General features: G+C 44.1%; 2 protein-coding genes across 2 annotated transcripts in view; one reads left to right on the plus strand and one right to left on the minus strand.

The window, feature by feature from the left end:
• The window catches only part of EIF4E (eukaryotic translation initiation factor 4E), a 204574-nt gene extending 193921 nt beyond the window's left edge, over positions 1-10653 (minus strand). The window contains exon 1 of the mRNA XM_030190718.1: positions 10539-10653. Within this exon, the coding sequence (XP_030046578.1) occupies positions 10539-10556 (18 nt within the window). The 5' untranslated portion in view covers positions 10557-10653. The remainder of the gene's footprint in view (positions 1-10538) is intronic.
• A 265-nt stretch (positions 10654-10918) lies between these two features.
• METAP1 (methionyl aminopeptidase 1) overlaps positions 10919-17264 on the plus strand; it is a 148659-nt gene continuing 142313 nt past the window's right edge. The window contains exon 1 of the mRNA XM_030190721.1: positions 10919-11066. The gene's annotated coding sequence lies outside the window, so the exon portion shown is untranslated. The remainder of the gene's footprint in view (positions 11067-17264) is intronic.

A 17264-nucleotide genomic window follows, 5' to 3' on the forward strand; every position in this document is an offset into this window, starting at 1 on the left:
ATGAATGATACCAAAGCAGTGGAATGGAAACAATAGAAAACTCTCCTGACATTGTCAGATCAAATGCCCAACATACTTCCACCACCTCCAAATTTGTTTGTTTTTATTAATCAAACGAAGGAACATTCAGAACAAAACCCGAAAAAACTGAAACAAAACTGCAGACAGTAAATCCAGGGGGCCCTCTGGATTGATCTGTTGGGACTAATGGAAAGAAAATTATCAGGTAAGAAATAATTTTTCCTTCCATAGCGTCCCACAGATCAATCCAGAGACTTGTGGGATGTACCCAAGCAGTCCTCAAGTAGGGCGGGACACCCCCAACCCGGCAGAAATCACCGACGAGCCAAACACTGCATCCTGCCGAGCTGCAACATCCACCCGATGACGAATGAACGTATGGACCGAACCCCATGTAGCGGCTCTGCAGATATCTTCCAGAGAAACCAAACTGTACTCTGCATAGGAGGAAGCCTGAGCTCACGTAGAATGAGCACGAATTTGCACAGGGGTCTTGCTTGTCCAATGCCACATAGACCTCCTGCATTCAATGGGATATGGTGGCCTTGGAAGCCATATGACCCTTCTTAACTGCCTCCAAAAAGGATGAAAGATGGTCAGAAAGACAAAATTCATTCGTCACCTCCAAATACCTGAGAAGAGCCCGTCTCACGTCAAGGCAGTGAAGAGTCCGGAATTGCTCGGGGTAATCTTCCTAGGGAAAAGTCGGCAAATGCAGAGACTGCCCCAAATGGAAACTAGAAACCACCTTGGGCAAAAATAAAGGAACTGTCCTAATCAATATCCCCGCCTCTGTAAAACGCAGGAAGGGGTCTCTGCAAAAAAGAGCCTGCAACTCAAATTCTCCGGTAACCGTAATCCCCGATAAGAGTTCAAAAGGAGGACGCTGAAGCACTTTGAGAATTAGATTAATGTTCCAGGATGGCAGAACTAGCACGTGCAGAGGAAGCAACCGATTTAGGCCCCTCAAAAAACGAACCACATCCGGGTGGGAGGCGATCAACGCTCTCTGAAGCCAGCCTCGAAAGCATGCCAGAGCTGCCACCTGCACCTTAAGAGAACTCAATGAGAGTGAGGCTGTGAGGAACTCACCTGGCTGCACCGCTGAAAAAACAGAACACAGCTTTAACAACTGGTTGACTTGCTTGAGGTCGAGCACCAACCGGAAGGCATCCCCCTTCTTTTTGAGCACCACAAAATAAACTGATTAACGGCTTGACCACTGTTCCTCCAGAAGAAATGGAACTACAGCCCCCAGCTCCAGCAAATTTTGCAGAGTCGAGCAAATGGTAGAATTGCCAAACGGGGATTCCAAGAAAAAATCTGCGACGGGAGCAGCCAATTCTAACTTGTAGATAACTCGAATAATGTCAAGGACTCACTGATCTATAGTGATGCAGGACCACTCCTCGAGAAAAAGGGACACCTGCCCCTCCGTTGAAGCCAAGTGGCCCAGCGCCTAATCACTGAGAAAGATAGGAAGTGGAGGAACAGTTAGAGATGGATGAATTCTGCTTATCAGTCCAAAAGGACTGTCTATTGGGAAAGCAAGACTGCTGTGATATGGAAAGTCACCCTGGACGACACCAGTGCGAGTCCCTGAACCGGGTACAAGTCAACCCCAATTGAGCAGGTTTAGCTTTGTCCTCAGGCAAGCGCTGAGACTTGGAACTGCCCAGGTCCTTAACCAACTGCTCGAGACCCTCTCCAAACAACAGCTTGCCCTTGAAAGGCAGCTTCACAAGGCGCTGCTTGGATGCCAAATTCACCACCCAGTGACAGAGCCATAACACCTTGCGGCAACTGCCAGGGACATCTGTTTCATTGAATCCCGAAGCAAATCATACAAGGAATCCGCAAGATATGCCAGCCCCGTTTCCACATCCGGTAATTGAGTGGGCAGTGGGGTCTCAGAGCCCAGGATGGAATCCGCAGTCTGCTGCACCCAGCTAAGACAGGCCTGAGCAGCATAACAGCTACAGACAGCTGCCTGCAAAGAAAGAGCTGTTGCCTCAAAGAAAAGTTTAAGCAACGCTTCCAACCTTGAACATCTTTTAAAGCCAACCCCCCCCCTCAATGGGGAGAGTAGTTTTCTTGGTGACTGCCATCACCAGTGCATCCACTGTAGGCATACATAACTTCTCCAGTTCCGCTGAGGCCACAGGATAAAGTCTAGCCATAGCCTTGGTTACCCACAGAGAAGCGATAGTGTCTCCCACTGAGCAGGAATAATTTCCTGTGTGGCCTCATGTACTGGAAAAGACCTAGGCAGTCTTCTAGTGCTGGCCATCTTAAGGTTAGAGGAAGCCGATTGGGAAGATCCGAAGAGGCAATATCAAGAGCCTTAGTAATAAAGCAAGCTCTTCTTTATGAAACACTTGAACCGCCGCGGGGTCATTGGCCTATTCCAGATGGAGTTCCCCCTCTTTCCAATTCCAGCTGTGCCTGTGTGGAAATAGCAGCACCAGCCAATGGGAGAAACACCTCCCTCTGACAACAGAGGAGATAGAGGTGCCAGACTCCCCTTCAGAAAGGGACACGCAACGCCTTTCTCTTGGGGGAAAGATTCCCATGAGGCTGTGCTGAGGGACTCTGGGACAGAACCAAATTTGCCCCCAAAAGGGCTGTACTGGATCCCTGGCTTGCCTTATGCAACAATGAGGCTTTGCTGAGTGACTCGGCGACAACCAAATTTGCCCCCAAAACGGCTGTACTGGATCCCTGACTTGATTGCCTTATGCAACAATACAAACTCTGGTGAGAAATGTTTCAGACAGCTCTTCCCCCGCAGCCATACCGAACAGCTCCACAGATGTATTCAGCTGCACTGCAGGAAATTATGAAGCAGACTTGAAAGCACAGACCCAGACTCGTGCATTAAGAAGTCTCTGGATTCATCTGCTGCTGCCACTAAGGAATGGCCAATCCTCACAATGGAAGAAGGTGTATAGTGACATGCCGCAAGATCTGTACTAGGACTGGTACTTTTTAACTTTTATAAAGTGATCTGAAAATGGGAACAATGAGTGAATGGGAACAATGAGTGAGGCGATAAAATTTGCAGATGACAAAACTATTTGAAGTCATGAAATTGCAGATCTTGGGAAGCTGGAAGACTGGGCATCCAAATGCTCAGGCTGAACCTTCCCTTAAAACATTTAAATGCCATCTTAAAGCACACTTTTTTTTTCCTCTCAGCTTCCCACAAGCCTAACTACTCCTCTATGGATTATAGCATTTCCCTCTCCTAGGATCCCTTCTTTTGGCATGCTGCTTTCTTTACTGTGCTTTTTCCTTTTGTATTATCCATCTCCTCTATAGAGGCCGATCGAAACCATTCTTTCCATTTTGGTTGAAATATAACCTGCGATTGAATTCTGTTACTCGGTTTCAGCTAAAATGAAACTGCACTGCACCACCTCCCCTCCCTCCAACAGAAGCAGATCACCTCCAAGACCCCCTCCCTCAAAGAACAAAAGCAAGGCTCTCTCCCTGCCTCCCCCCAAACTGCCTGTAGGGCCAGACTAGTTTGGATTGAGGGAAAGGCATTTTTGAATCTTGTGCCCTCTTATCTTGTGCATGTAATTGAAAATTGGATGTGCAAAGACTGCATAAATTTATTAGGATTTATTTACCGCCTTTTTGAAGGAATTCACTCAAGGCGGTGTACAGTAAGAATAAATCAAACAATTACAGCAGTAAAAATAGTCAAATAATACGACATGTTGTATGTTTTGCCCACTTGTCTGAACTGTCAATAAAGACTTCTGGCAAATTTAAAAAAGTATTGGTGGTGCCGTGGGGGAAGAAGGGATCTGCACTCACCCGTCTGCTCTGCTGTCAACATAGCTGCCAGGAATTCAAGCAGCAGTCTCATGAGTGCGGCAGCCAAGTTGGCAACTGAGCTGGCATGGATTGTTCCTGGCCCCACAGAGCACCATCAATGCTTTTAAGTTAAGCCTAGAGGTGTGTGTGTGTGTGTGGGGGGGGGGGGGGGGGGGGGGGGGGAAAGCTGCACTATAGAATTTTGATTTCAGTTGAAAACACACTTGTATTTTTTGGCCAAAACTGAAATTTGGTCAGCCTCTATCCCTTACTCCCCTTAAGTTATTGTAATACAGTCCCCACCCACTTATGTTTGCCCTATGTATCCCTCCTTTTGTTCTATTTTTTTAGATTGTGTGTGCTCCCCCTGAAACTATTTTGACTTTGTAAACTGCTTCAATGTCTTTGTACATATTAACAGTATATCAAATAAAGCTGAACTTGAACAAATTAAACTTAATGTGGACAAGTTCAAAGTGATGCACATTAGGAAGGCTAACCCAAATTATAGAAACATGATGTAAGGTTCCACATTAGGAATCACCACCCAGGAAAAGGACTTAGGAGTCATCGTGGACAATGTTTAAAAAAAAAAAAAAAAATCTTCTGCTCAGCTTGCAGCAGCAGCCAAAAAGGCAAACAATGTTAGGAATTATTAGGAAACGAAGAGAATCAATCAAAAGAATATGCCTCTGTAGCACTCCATGTCAAGAATATATATATATATATATATATATATATATATATATATATATATATATATATAAACTGATAATACACACACAGTATAGTGTGGATGGAAGGGCTTTTCTATGAGGAAACGCTAAGGGGTATCAAGGTCTATAAAGTCTTGAATGGAGTGGAACAGGTAAATGTGAACCAACTGTTAACTTTCAAAAAAGAAAAACAAAAAAAACCCCAAAGACTGGGACACACCATGAAGTTACATAGTAGCATATTTAAAACAAATAGAAAAAAAAATTTTCAGTCAGCATATAGATAAGCTTTCACACTCCTTACCAGAGCAAGTGGTGTAAGCAGAGTTTTAAAAAACAGATTTAGATTTTACCAGGTACTTGTAACCTGTACTAGACACTGCTGGAAACAGGATACTGGACAGACTCGATCTGACCCAGAAGGGCAATTCTTACATTCTTCTATAATATCACATCAGTTTATCCAATTCATACATTGCTTGCAGAACTCAACTCAACCCAGCTGACAAGAAGAATAAGAATATGCTAAATTTTTAGAGATCATTTAGGAAAGGAATACATAGCCACTCAAATTGGGAAACCCATAGGTACTCTTTCATATGTTATTCCACTGCCCTAATCCAAGGGAATACCAGGAGCAAGTCTGGGATTGCACCTGCAATCCTACAATACAGCAGAACATACAATTTGGAAATCACTAGCAGCCCAAACACGAGACCCAGCTGCTTATATTATTGTTGCATTCAGCAATTAAAATAATTCTGAGCAGTAGGAAATATAACTATAATCAGTTTCGCCTTGTGGTGGAATACTGTCTGTCTTATAGGGAAATATGGAAGAGCAGCAGCTGAGAATATGAACCTGCGTGTTCATAGTATAATTTGGGCACCTGTGGACAGATTTGCTACCACCAAAATCTGTTTCCCTTAAGCAAGAATTGGATCTCGAGTAGGGATTATGGGTTGACTGGAGTTTGGAGAATTATTCTATTACATAAACAAAAGGGAAATAATACAAAAAAAAACCACAAACACAAAACACTCACAAGGGAGCACAAGGATCACAAGAAAGCAGATCTCTGCTTCTGGTCAGTATTCACATCAAAAAGTGAACTCAACCGGCCACAGGGAAAAAGCAAGGCCATAAAAGGCTGTGGGGTAAACACCACTTCCATTTACTGAGAAGGCAGTATTGCTGGAACAAGTAAACAAGGCCATGGGATCGAATGGAGTTCACCCTGAATACTGAAGGAGCTTAAGGGAGTGCTGACTACATTCCATATAGCTCTGACCAACCTAATCACTTGAAACAAAGTTAAGAGCAGCCATGGTGTCAACGTACAAGGATGAGAAAGCAAAAAACTACAGACCGTGTTAACAGTAGTAGTACATAAAACAATGCAAGCATTACAGAAAAACAGAACAGTGCAGTACCTTGTAGTTAGCAAATTACATGTCCCCTTGGAAAAATCCCGTCACTGTGGACCAAGGATGCGCAGTACTTGCGGATTTTTACTCTCGGGGGAATTCTGCACAATTGTGCATTGCAGAATTTGTACAGAACTCAACTCTTGCTACATAGAATTTAAAGAAGTTATCCTGAATCAGTGGGAAGCAGAGCCAGTGCTGCAGCCTTCCTGCACTGCACAGCTGTTTCTGAGTGCTATCAGTGAGGTGCTGAAGTCCTGAACTGTCCTCTTAAGCATGCAAACCTTCAGGCTCCAAGTAGGTCACACACCGGAAAAGCTGCATAGTCCAGCAGGCAGTGACACCAGATTCAAGTCAATGGTCCACACACAAGCACACAGTGCAACAAAGAGTGTCAGGAAGCAGACTGAAGAAACAAGTCCAGGAAAAATGAGAGAGGGACTTATTGGGAAGAACAAGTAAAGGAAGGTCTTCCCTAAGTGTGGGCTGCAACCCCAAATGGGGTCACAAAATCCACACATGGGTTGTGACCTAGGCAAGACCATGCCACTGGGTAGTGGGCTGCACACTTTGTGGCCATGTACATGGCGTGTCAGCTATAGATAGACTGAAAGAGAATGTTGGGTGAGGAAACCATGAATAATGGGGCATATGTGGAAGGAGGGAACTGGAGACATTTGTGGGAGGGGTCTTCCCCCAGGTTGAAAGAACTAGATAAAGTAAGGGGCTTGCTAACAATGCTGAAGAGGAGGACTTGGATGACAAGCCGGAGGGTGTGATCTTACCATTTCTGCAAAAAGTAGGGCTGAAAAAGAATTGCAAGATATTGATTTTTCAACTGCTGAATCTGCAGCAAAAACTAGCCACTGTTCCATTGCTTCAAGTACTAGAATGCCTTATTTGGTAGACAAACTCAGAGGTGCACCGCAATGCAGTACTAGGGGTCAGGCATTGTAATTTTGAATCCTGGAACTGCTGGAGGCAGAAGTATGACTTGCTCCTGCCTAATCAGATTTGAGGTTTATGGGGTGGGAATGTGGTACAGTAAACCATTAGTTTTTGGGGGGGTTTAAATGTTGAGGTCAGGATGAGGGGTCAACTAAACAACTAGGGGTTGCAGGGGGGGGGGGGGGGGAGAAATCATATCAACTACTTTTTGGGGAAGAGGTCAGATGCCTTCAAGTCGCCCAGAAGGAAGAGGGGGGAGACCTGGATCCAATGAAGACCCATGACTTTTTTAATGTCATCCTTCTCCAAGCATGAGCCAATCACTGCTCATACACCGACAGGAAATATAGCACTTTGCAAAAATCTGCAGATTACTGCTGTGATTTTAATGTAGTAGTAATCTGCATGCTTACTGTTTACTGCAGCCCAAAGCAATATATTTTTTAGGGACCTCACATCTAACATGCAGCTTTCTGCATCAGACCCAGAATTCCCCTGTAGTATTCAGTAAAGCCTTTGACACTGTTCCACACAAAAGGACTGGTAACCAAGTTAGCCAGAGAAAATAAAAGCTATGAACTGGATGATAAACTGGTTGACTACTATACTGTTTGGTTTCCTCATGTCAAGGAAAATGGCTAGTGGAGTGACATAGGGATTGGTATTACGACCATTCCTCTTCAACGTCTTTATATGTGACATCAAGGAAAAGAACACAGATGATATGAGAATTGCCAGAGTACTATGTAAGGGGGGGGTGTAAATAAAATGAATGATTTTAGAACAATTGGCAATTGAAGAACATTGTTCCAAAAGTCAGCTCATTTTTTTGTCAGTTTTGAGATATGTGAATATTTCATCAAGGAAAGGCTCATTTAATATAGCTTATTCCTGTGCTGAAACTCAGTAAGTCCATGAGTTTTGGCACAGGAATAAACTATATTAAAAAAAAATCTTTCCTTGATGGATAAGTTAATTGCATTGCTCAACACAAAAAAAAATGGACTGAGTTTTGGAAAAGTGTTTTTCAATTACTATTTAATCCAAGTAAAAATAAAACCATACATTTGTAATATAGCTATCCAGAGGTCAGACACCCCTGGATGGGGAATGAGTCCTGGGAGATCATCTCTGATGATATCAAAGTTGCCAGTGTACCAAAGCAGCTTGGAAAGGTAATGGAATGTTTGGGTGCACTAAAAAGGTACCTATAAAAGAAGAAAGTGAAATAATATGCCTCTGGCAAGACCCCACCATGAATACTGTAATCAGTTCTGGAGATCAAACGTATAGGACAACTGATACAGTAGAAACTAAATAGCCACCAACATGGTGCACAGACTGAACTACAAACCTTACATTGAGACTTGGGGGAGGAGGGATTAAATTTACTCTCTTGAAGCAAAAAGAAAGAACCAGAAAATAGCCTTTTCCAAAGAATTTAAAGGTTTCATCATCACTTAAGTGTAAAAAAAAAAAAAAAAAAAAAGAAATGCCCTCTCAGTGAAAGTATTTTCTAATTATTTTGCAGTAAGCAGGTGAGTGCCTGAACAGATTTCCAGCAGAAGATATAAATTCCAGAACATAGGAAGAGTTATAAGCAGCAGAATGGGGTAAGCCACTGGGACCATGTTCTTATCAATGTTTTGCCCAATACAGCTTCAGCAAAGATCTTAGGGATGGGGGCCATAGATTAGTTGGAGAAGCTAAACAAACCAAAAAGGTGTCCCACTACGCCTGTACATGGGATCAATACATAGGGACCTCAGTGGTGCAGCAAGTAGCAAGACAGAAGGCAGGTACAAATGGGTACACTAGATGGGTCAAGCTAGGTTACCAATATATCTGCTTGCACAGAATGGATTTTCAGGTTGTTGTACAAAAGCACAGCTTTGAAAGTTTTCAAACGTTACACTATGGAAAAGACTACCTTCTAGCCTTCTACATATTTTCAATGTTCTTTCCACCTCCATCACTGGCCATTAACCAATGCAATCAATGCACTATCTTGCAGATCTCCGAAGTTACCCAGCTCGAGGAGGGATATTTTAAGCTTGTATTGCATTTCTGCCAACCTCATCCTGATGTATCATGGGACCTGTAGCATTGATTTCAGCGAGTAGAATCAAGGATTAAGTCCCAAAGCAGCATGGAAATGAGTTTAAAACCAGGTCTGGCCAACAAGTCTCCCTCCTGGAACTAGGAAACTTGGCAACTCTGCATCTTGCATACTTGGATTTTTAATCCATTAGGAAAAATGGAAGGCATTGTGTCAAAAATCCAGTAGTACAGAAAATAAATTAAAATGCACCCAAAATAATAAAAAAGGTAGAAGACCCAGAGAACTACTCCCTCTCAATAATCAAACGTACTTAAGAGTCAACACCTTTACCAAAGATCAATATTAAATAACTGTACTAAATAAATTAGACAACGCTACCACGCTTGCTCTTAATGTCAAGAACTTAACCTCGTCTATAAAAAGACATCTGGCACCAGATTAACCATTGCCTTTATCTGCCGTCATGTCTATGTAAAACAACTGTGAACTACAGGAAGTTACGTTGCAGACTACGGGAAAATATCAATGTTTCACTAAAGTCAAAGAGCTCACATACACAACCAACGCGTTAGAGCCCAGTACGATTTAAACCAAAGGGGCTTAAAACGTTAAAAGAAAAAAAAAAAAAACCTAAACCACACACACAATTATCCTGCCAACCACATTTTTCTTTTTCACCAGCCGGCTGCCTTCTTCCCCTAGGTGGATGACTGCCACAAAATGAATGAATGACTTGAGCAAGTCGCACATGCCTGCGTGAAAGAGGCGGTGTGTATGACGCTGCTTATTTTTCAAGTGAAAAGTTTGCCTAGCGATACATGAGAGCAAAAAGAAAGACGAGGCCAAATGGAGGCTGGCATGTAGCCACCAAACCTTAAACACGGACCACTTACTGCTGACACGCCAGGCTAAGACTACACCGGTGCGGGGGCGGCGAACTGACCTAGCTCGAGTACGCACGCGCACACATGCCAAGCGCGTTCCTCCCGGGGCCACAGCCACTTGTAAAGCCTTGTAGCCTCGCGGCCACTTGTAAAGCTTTGGCTTAAGCGACGATTGAGACGCTTTTAGTCTAGCCGCGTCTCAATCGTCGCTCCGCCCTTTTCGCGGAAACGGGGGGCTCCCTACCCTCTCGCATGTCTCGTCGTGAGTCTTAGCCACCTAGTTACTGCCAGGCTCTTGCACTGCCATCATGCGGCCGCCACGCCGGGTCCACTGACACTTCGTAATAGAGAAGAAAATAGAAACCGAACTGCCACCTGACCGCTCAGAATCTTCTGCTGCCCTCCTTCACCACTACGTGGGGCTGACGCCCCTCACTCACTCCCACAAGCACAGGACACAGCGCCCTCCCTGCCACCCCGGCTTCGCCGCTGCTGCGTCCTTCCTCCCTCGTTACGAGGGCGGCGAGCAACGCCTGGGACTTTAGCAAACATCTCTTAAGAGAAAAGAGTGTCCACTTCAGCTGCCCCCGCGTTTCGGTGCTGGTGCGAAAGGCCACTGCCCGCACGCTCTTGGTCAGGGGTAACGAGCACTCACCGGTTCCACCGTCGCCATCTTAGATCGATCTAATCGCGCAACCGCTTCTGGGCTAAGAGGAAAAGGGGGAGAAAAAAAGGGATATTCAAACCCGGTTGGTTTGAGGCGTACCACGTGACGTCCGTGGCCGTTTAGCCTGCCCCGCGCACTTGCGCTATGCGTCTGCGCAGAGAAAGGCCTTGTGGGGATTGCAGTTTCCTTTCTATTTGCTCTTCTGATTCGTTGCTAGAGAGGCACGAGGGAAACTTTGTCAGTTGTCACGTGGAGGCTGGAGCCTGGGATAATACCACTTTGGAAAAGGGGAAAAAAAGACGGTGGAGAGAATGAAGCCGACGCAGCGTGTCATAAGAGGAGGCTCCGCAATTTAGTGTTATGACGGGACGTAAAACAATTTCCTGCTGAGTGGTTCTTGTATGAAGTCAGCTGCTGATCTGAATGTGGGCTTGATTTTCGCTGACAGATTGGAAGGTGGAACCTGAAAATAGGGTTCTCTTTAGCAAACAAACAAATTGAGGATGCTGTTATTACGTGAGTTTTAAAAAAGTTCTACACTGGAAACCTTTGAGAAGAACAATTGCTTCGGAATTATGCTTCCAGTGCTTATAGTGTAAATGCATTTGGATTGTTCCTGCAGTTCAGTTGAACAGTGTTGTGTTCAGCCAGAATAAGTTTTGCTCCAGGTGATGGACGGAAAGATTAATTAGGTTCACATGTTTTTTCACGGTTTGATACAGTTACTGTAACGTTCTTAGACACGAGTTCGTATATTCTTGCTCTCATCATCATCCTTATCAAGAGCAAGTACTGTCTTCGAGAATGAGGTTGGCAGCAATGGTGTTCCACTTGGCTCGCTCCCTGCTCAGCTCGCCTTTTAAGGAACGTTTCTGAAGTGGGAAAGCGCCAGTTGTCCATAGCTCATCTCCCTGTCTCAAGGACCGGCTTAACCATTTTATTGTTACAGAAACCTAGCTGATTGCTGATATGATACTTGCAGTCCTTTTTGGGGGGAGGATCCAATTGTATTTAAAACATTTTAATTTTACTTTCGCAGTTGACTTTGTAATTTTTATTGCAGTTTTAATGTTTTTTGTGTTATTTTATTGCATTTTTCTTAACCCACCCAGAGCTGTTAATGGATGGTACTTGTCAAATTTAATTACAATACATTACATTTACATTACATTTAATTACATTAATTACATTACATAGTAAACCTAAACCTTCAACTGTCCCCTATCCCTGATATGTCCCGTCTGTCCTAACCCTTATCCCTTACTTGTCCTGTCTGTCATAATTAGTTTGTAAGCTCTATTGAGCAAGTGTGAAGCGCTGCGTATGTCCGGTAGCGCTATTTATTTATTGCATTTGTATCCCACATTTTCCCACCTCTTTGCAGGCTCAAAGTGGCTTACAATATATCTTGGATAGTGGAAATGAGAAGAAAGTATACATTTGGTGTTATAGAAGAATTTTGGGTTGCATGGTAGTGGAATAATACATGGTAGTGATATGACAGAAGGCATAATTAACATTGCTGGATATAAGTGGGGGTTTCACATGTTTTGATCTTTGTGGTATATCTTGTCGAAGAGATGGGTCTTTAGTAGTTTACGGAAGTTGGTCAGTTCATAGGTCGCTTTTAGGTTGCGTGGCAACGCGTTCCAGAATTGCGTGCTCATATAGGAAAAGGTTGATGCGTGCATTAATTTGTATTTTAGACCTTTGCAATTGGGGAAATGAAGATTCAGGAATGTGCGAGATGATTTTTTAGCATTCCTGGGTGGTAGGTCTATCAGGTCTGACATGTAGGCTGGGGCCTCGCCATGGATGATTTTATGTACTAGGGTACATACTTTGAACGTGATGCGTTCTTTGAGTGGGAGCCAGTGTAGCTTCTCTCGTAGGGGTTTTGCACTTTCGTATTTTGATTTTCCAAATATGAGTCTGGCTGCCATGTTCTATAGAAATGCTATAGAAATGATAAGTAGTAGTAGTAGATGACGACAGAGAAAGACCTGCACGGTTCAGCCAGTCAGCCCAACAAGATAACTCATATGTGCTACTTTTTGTGTATACCTGACCTTGATTAGTATCTGCCATTTTCAGGGCACAGACCATAGAAGTCTGCCCAGTGCTAGCCCCGCTTCCCAACCACCGGCTCTGCCACCCAATCTCCGCTAAGCTTCTGAGGATCCATTCCTTCTGAACAGGATTCCTTTATGTTTATCCCACACATTTTTTAATTCCGCTACCGTTTCATCTGCACCACCTCCCCGCTGGAGGGCATTCAAAGCAACCACCACTCTCTCCGCGAAAAAATACTTCCTGACATTTTTCTTGAGTCTGCCCCCATTCAATCTCATTTCATGTCCTCTAGTTCTACCACCTTCCCATCTCCGGAAAAGGTTCGTTTGCATATTAATACCTTTCAAATATTTGAACATCTGTATCATATCGCCCCTGTTTCTCCTTTCCTCCAGGGTATACATTTTCAGGTCAGCAAGTCTCTCCTCATACGTCTTGTAACGCAAATCCCATACCATTCTCGTAGCTTTTCTTTGCACCGCTTCAATTCTTTTTACATCCTTAGCAAGATACGGCCTCCAAAACTGAACACAATACTCAAGGTGGGGCCTCACCAACAACTTATACAAGGGCATCAACACTTCCTTTCTTCTGCTGGTCACAGTCACACCTCTCTCTATACAGCCTAGCAACCTTCTAGCTACGGCCACCGCCTTGTCACACTGTTTCGTCGCCATCAGATCCTCAGATACTATCACCCCAAGATCCCTCTCCCCGTCCGTACATATCAGACTCTCACCGCCTAACACATACGTCTCCCATGGATTTCTGCTCCCTAAGTGCATCACTTTGCATTTCTTCGCATTGAATTTTAATTGCCAAACCTTAGACCATTCTTCTAGCTTCCGCAGATCCATTTTCATGTTTTCCACTCCCTCCCGGGTGTCCACTCTGTTGCAAATCTTAGTATCGTCCGCAAAAAGGCAAACTTTACCTTCTAACCCTTCGGCAATATCACTCACAAATATATTGAACAGAATGGGCCCCAGCACCAATCCCTGAGGCACTCCACTACTCACCTTTCCCTCATCCGAGTGAATTCCATTAACCCCCACCCTCTGGCGTCTGTCCGTCAACCAGTTCCTAATCCAGTTCACCACGTCAGGTCCTATCTTCAGCCTCTCCAGTTTATTTAAGAGCCTCTTGTGGGGAACCATGTCAAAAGCTTTGCTGAAATCTAAGTAGATTACGTCTATAGCACGTTCCTGATTCAATTCTCCGGTCACCCAGTCAAAGAATTCAATGAGATAGACTAGTCCCACAGCTAGGGAGGCGGATGGGTTGGAGGCGGTGGACAACAGTGAGCCCCACAACTAAAGCAAAACTATGTTCTGACAGTTGCACTGATTGAATCATCATTAATGCATATTTTCCCCAAAGAAGAGTTGACAGTTTTCAGATAGCCCATTAACCAAGGAAATTGTGTTTATTGTAGGGGCTATTCTTTGTGTACACACCATTTTACACCAGAAAGAAACATTTATAAAATTGTGCAGTTCTTATAATGCAACAGAAATGAGATCACGTGATGTGTTGAGGAGAGCAGAGGTGGAAAGCTCTCCTCTCAGGCCTCACCCTTCCTCCCGCTGCTAGAGACCGCCAACCCAAACAGAAATCAATAAAATCAAGAAGGGAGGAAAGTGCGAGTATATGGACCACTTCGTTACTCGCTTGGAATCGAATTGCCAGCGAAAAGCGTAAAGAAAGAAGCAGACAGGCCCCACATGACAGAGACAAAAATGGCGGCGAGCCCCACACCCAAGGCGCCTACAATGTTGTTTACAGCGCCGCAGCTAAAGCAACTAACGGAGGCGGTGAAAACGGCGTTAGACCCGCAGCTGCAGCAGCAATCAAGCCAGCTGACCTCAGTGGAGGCGCACGGGAGAATTAGAAAGAAGGGTGTCTGCAGTGGAGGATGAGGGAGCTGGAACCGCAGTGCAACTGAAGGAATTGAGACACCTGGTTCAAAAGCAGACGCAGCAGATTGATAACCTGGAGAATCGGTTGAGAAGGGATAATTTGAGGATAGTCGGAATACCAGAGGCTGTATTAGAGCACCTACTGCCCAGTGTGCTGGAAAAATTCGCCTTGTCGGACGGAGTGGGACCTTTGTGTCTCGAGCGGGCACACCGTGTGGGCCGGAAGGTGGAAAGTAACCAGAGGCCTAGAGTGGCCATGCTTAAAGTACATAATTTTGTACATAAAGTGGAAATACTCAGAGGGGCGCGGCTGAAACGAGACTCCCTGACATTTGAAGGCTCCCCAGTAAAAATATTTCAAGATTTTTCCTTTTCGTTACAAGAGAGACGGCGAGCCTATGGACCGATATGCAAAGTACTGGCGGAGGCAAAGCATAGATTCATGCTGGTATACCCGGCCACTTTGAGAATTCATCATCAGGACAATTGGTACATGTTCAAAACCCCACAAGAAGCACAAGGATGGCTGACAGAAACCTTAAAATTATAACTGCTGGGACATACAGAAAGTTTAATATCTCAGCGGCAAGGCAGCACATACCAGAAGAGTGCTCTGGCAATGGAAACGTTCAAATTGAGGTATCTGACAGAGATAAATCCTTCAGGACAGTGAGAGTGGCGGGGGGAGGGGAGGCTAAAACATCATTGACCCCTACATTTTCTTTTTCTTAGAAAGCAGAAGGAATTAGGATGGGGTTTGATAAAGGGATGGGGGGGAGGGAGAGAAAAGAAGGGAGAAGCGGGAAGAATGCAGGAGTGGAGTCTGCTCTTAAGGAATACGATTCGAAAGCTAGAATGGAGTCCAATAGTATTAAAGGCTGTGAACTACACTAGGAGAGCAATTTATAGAGCCTTGGGTGGGGCTGGGCGCCCAAGGTGTGTTAATAAAAGCGAAACGCAAAGGTTAACCTCATGTATTAGGGGCAAGCATTAAAACCACACGTTTTGCCACCTGGAATGTGGGCGGGATATCGACTCCAATAAAGTGGTCAAAAAAAATTTTTTTTTAATTTTTTATTTATAACCATTTAAATTTTTACAAGCGATAAAACAACTTGCTGGAAATACAGAGAAAGTAATATGTAGGAATTATTTCAGTCAGGAAATTCTATTCTCTTCCTTAGACCACTAAATAGGGAGAGTGAAACAAGATAAGGAGATCAATTAAACAGTAAACAGAAAAAAAAAAACCCCATGGTATTAACCTGATTATCCCCAGATATTACTCATCTAATTCATTATTCCACATTTTTTTTGTTACATTTGTACCCCGCACTTTCCCACTCATGGCAGGCTCAATGCGGCTTACATGGGGCAATGGAGGGTTAAGTGACTTGCCCAGAGTCACAAGGAGCTGCCTGTGCCTGAAGTGGGAATCGAACTCAGTTCCCCAGGACCAAAGTCCACCACCCTAACCACTAGGCCACTCCTCCATTGATCATCTGGTTGGCTTCTTCAAGGCCAATATGGTGTATAGTCAAATCATTTCATTGAAAACATACTTATTGTCCAATATTAGTTAGAAATAATACATCTGATTACATTCTTTCTCTTTTAAAAACCAGAAGTTATTTAACAATACATATACTTAAGTCTCTAATTCAAATCCCACTGATTAAGGTAATCCCAGTTTTCACAGGCTTCACTCCTTTTAAAGTAATAATTTGAGGAACTATTTCTGAGGAAAACTTTAGGAGTCATACCCGGAACTCTGGGAAAAACAATAATCTCGATATTAATCATCTATAATAATATTCATTTTGTTATTCAAAATTTCTGGTCTATTATCATTTTCAAAATCATAACCACTTCTTGCTCATGTAGAATCATTTGTTATATCAATTTTTTACTCTCAAAGGGTTCAGTTGAATTGTCCATGTAACTCTCTAATAAAATTATATCTGAAACAAAATTATTTACTGCCACCGTTAGGTCCCGAAGCGCCTTCCAGATGGTATTCAATGTAACCTCCACGGGAGCCAAAAACTCCAAGTTGATTTCTCATAGGTGTTTAGGAGTGGTTCTGCCGATTCGGGTTCTGCTGTAAACGTCCTCCGTTTCAGCATATACCTCTAACTTACTCCTCCACTCCTTTGGGCATGGTGGTTGAATAATTCGGGAGCGATGGAGTTGTTTTTTCCAGGTCCTTCGACGCTCCTTCGCTGGCGCTAATCAAAGGACTCGCCAACCCTTTCATCTGTGGGCAGTTCGTCATGCAGCGGTCCCGCACTTGCTGCTCAGGGGATAAAACGCTGGCCATCGGCGGCTGACCGCCGGTTGTCCCCTTCCTCTCAGTTAAGGTAACTGCAATTGCAGAGAGGAAATTTACGTAAAGAAGACGAAACTTCAGAGGGCAGCTGGGCCGTTGGGCATACGAACTTCAGGTCACCATCTTACTACTCTCCCAGTTTGGAACACTCTTTGTCTGGTTTCTCCTCAGAGGCCTGTCTGATATGGGTAACCCTTCAGCATAGTCGTGGGCAAAAATGTTAACAGCCCTTAAAAGGCACAAGGTGGATATAGGATGTCTCCAGGAGACAAGGCTTACAGTGGAGGAACACCAGAAATTACAGAGACAGTGGGTGGGGGAGGTATATGCATCATCCTCTGGGGACCGCAGGGGAGGGGTGGCAGTTTTGATACGAAAGGGTATGGCAACTAG

Source organism: Microcaecilia unicolor, chromosome 2, assembly GCF_901765095.1.
Source record: "Microcaecilia unicolor chromosome 2, aMicUni1.1, whole genome shotgun sequence".
NCBI lineage: Eukaryota > Metazoa > Chordata > Amphibia > Gymnophiona > Siphonopidae > Microcaecilia > Microcaecilia unicolor.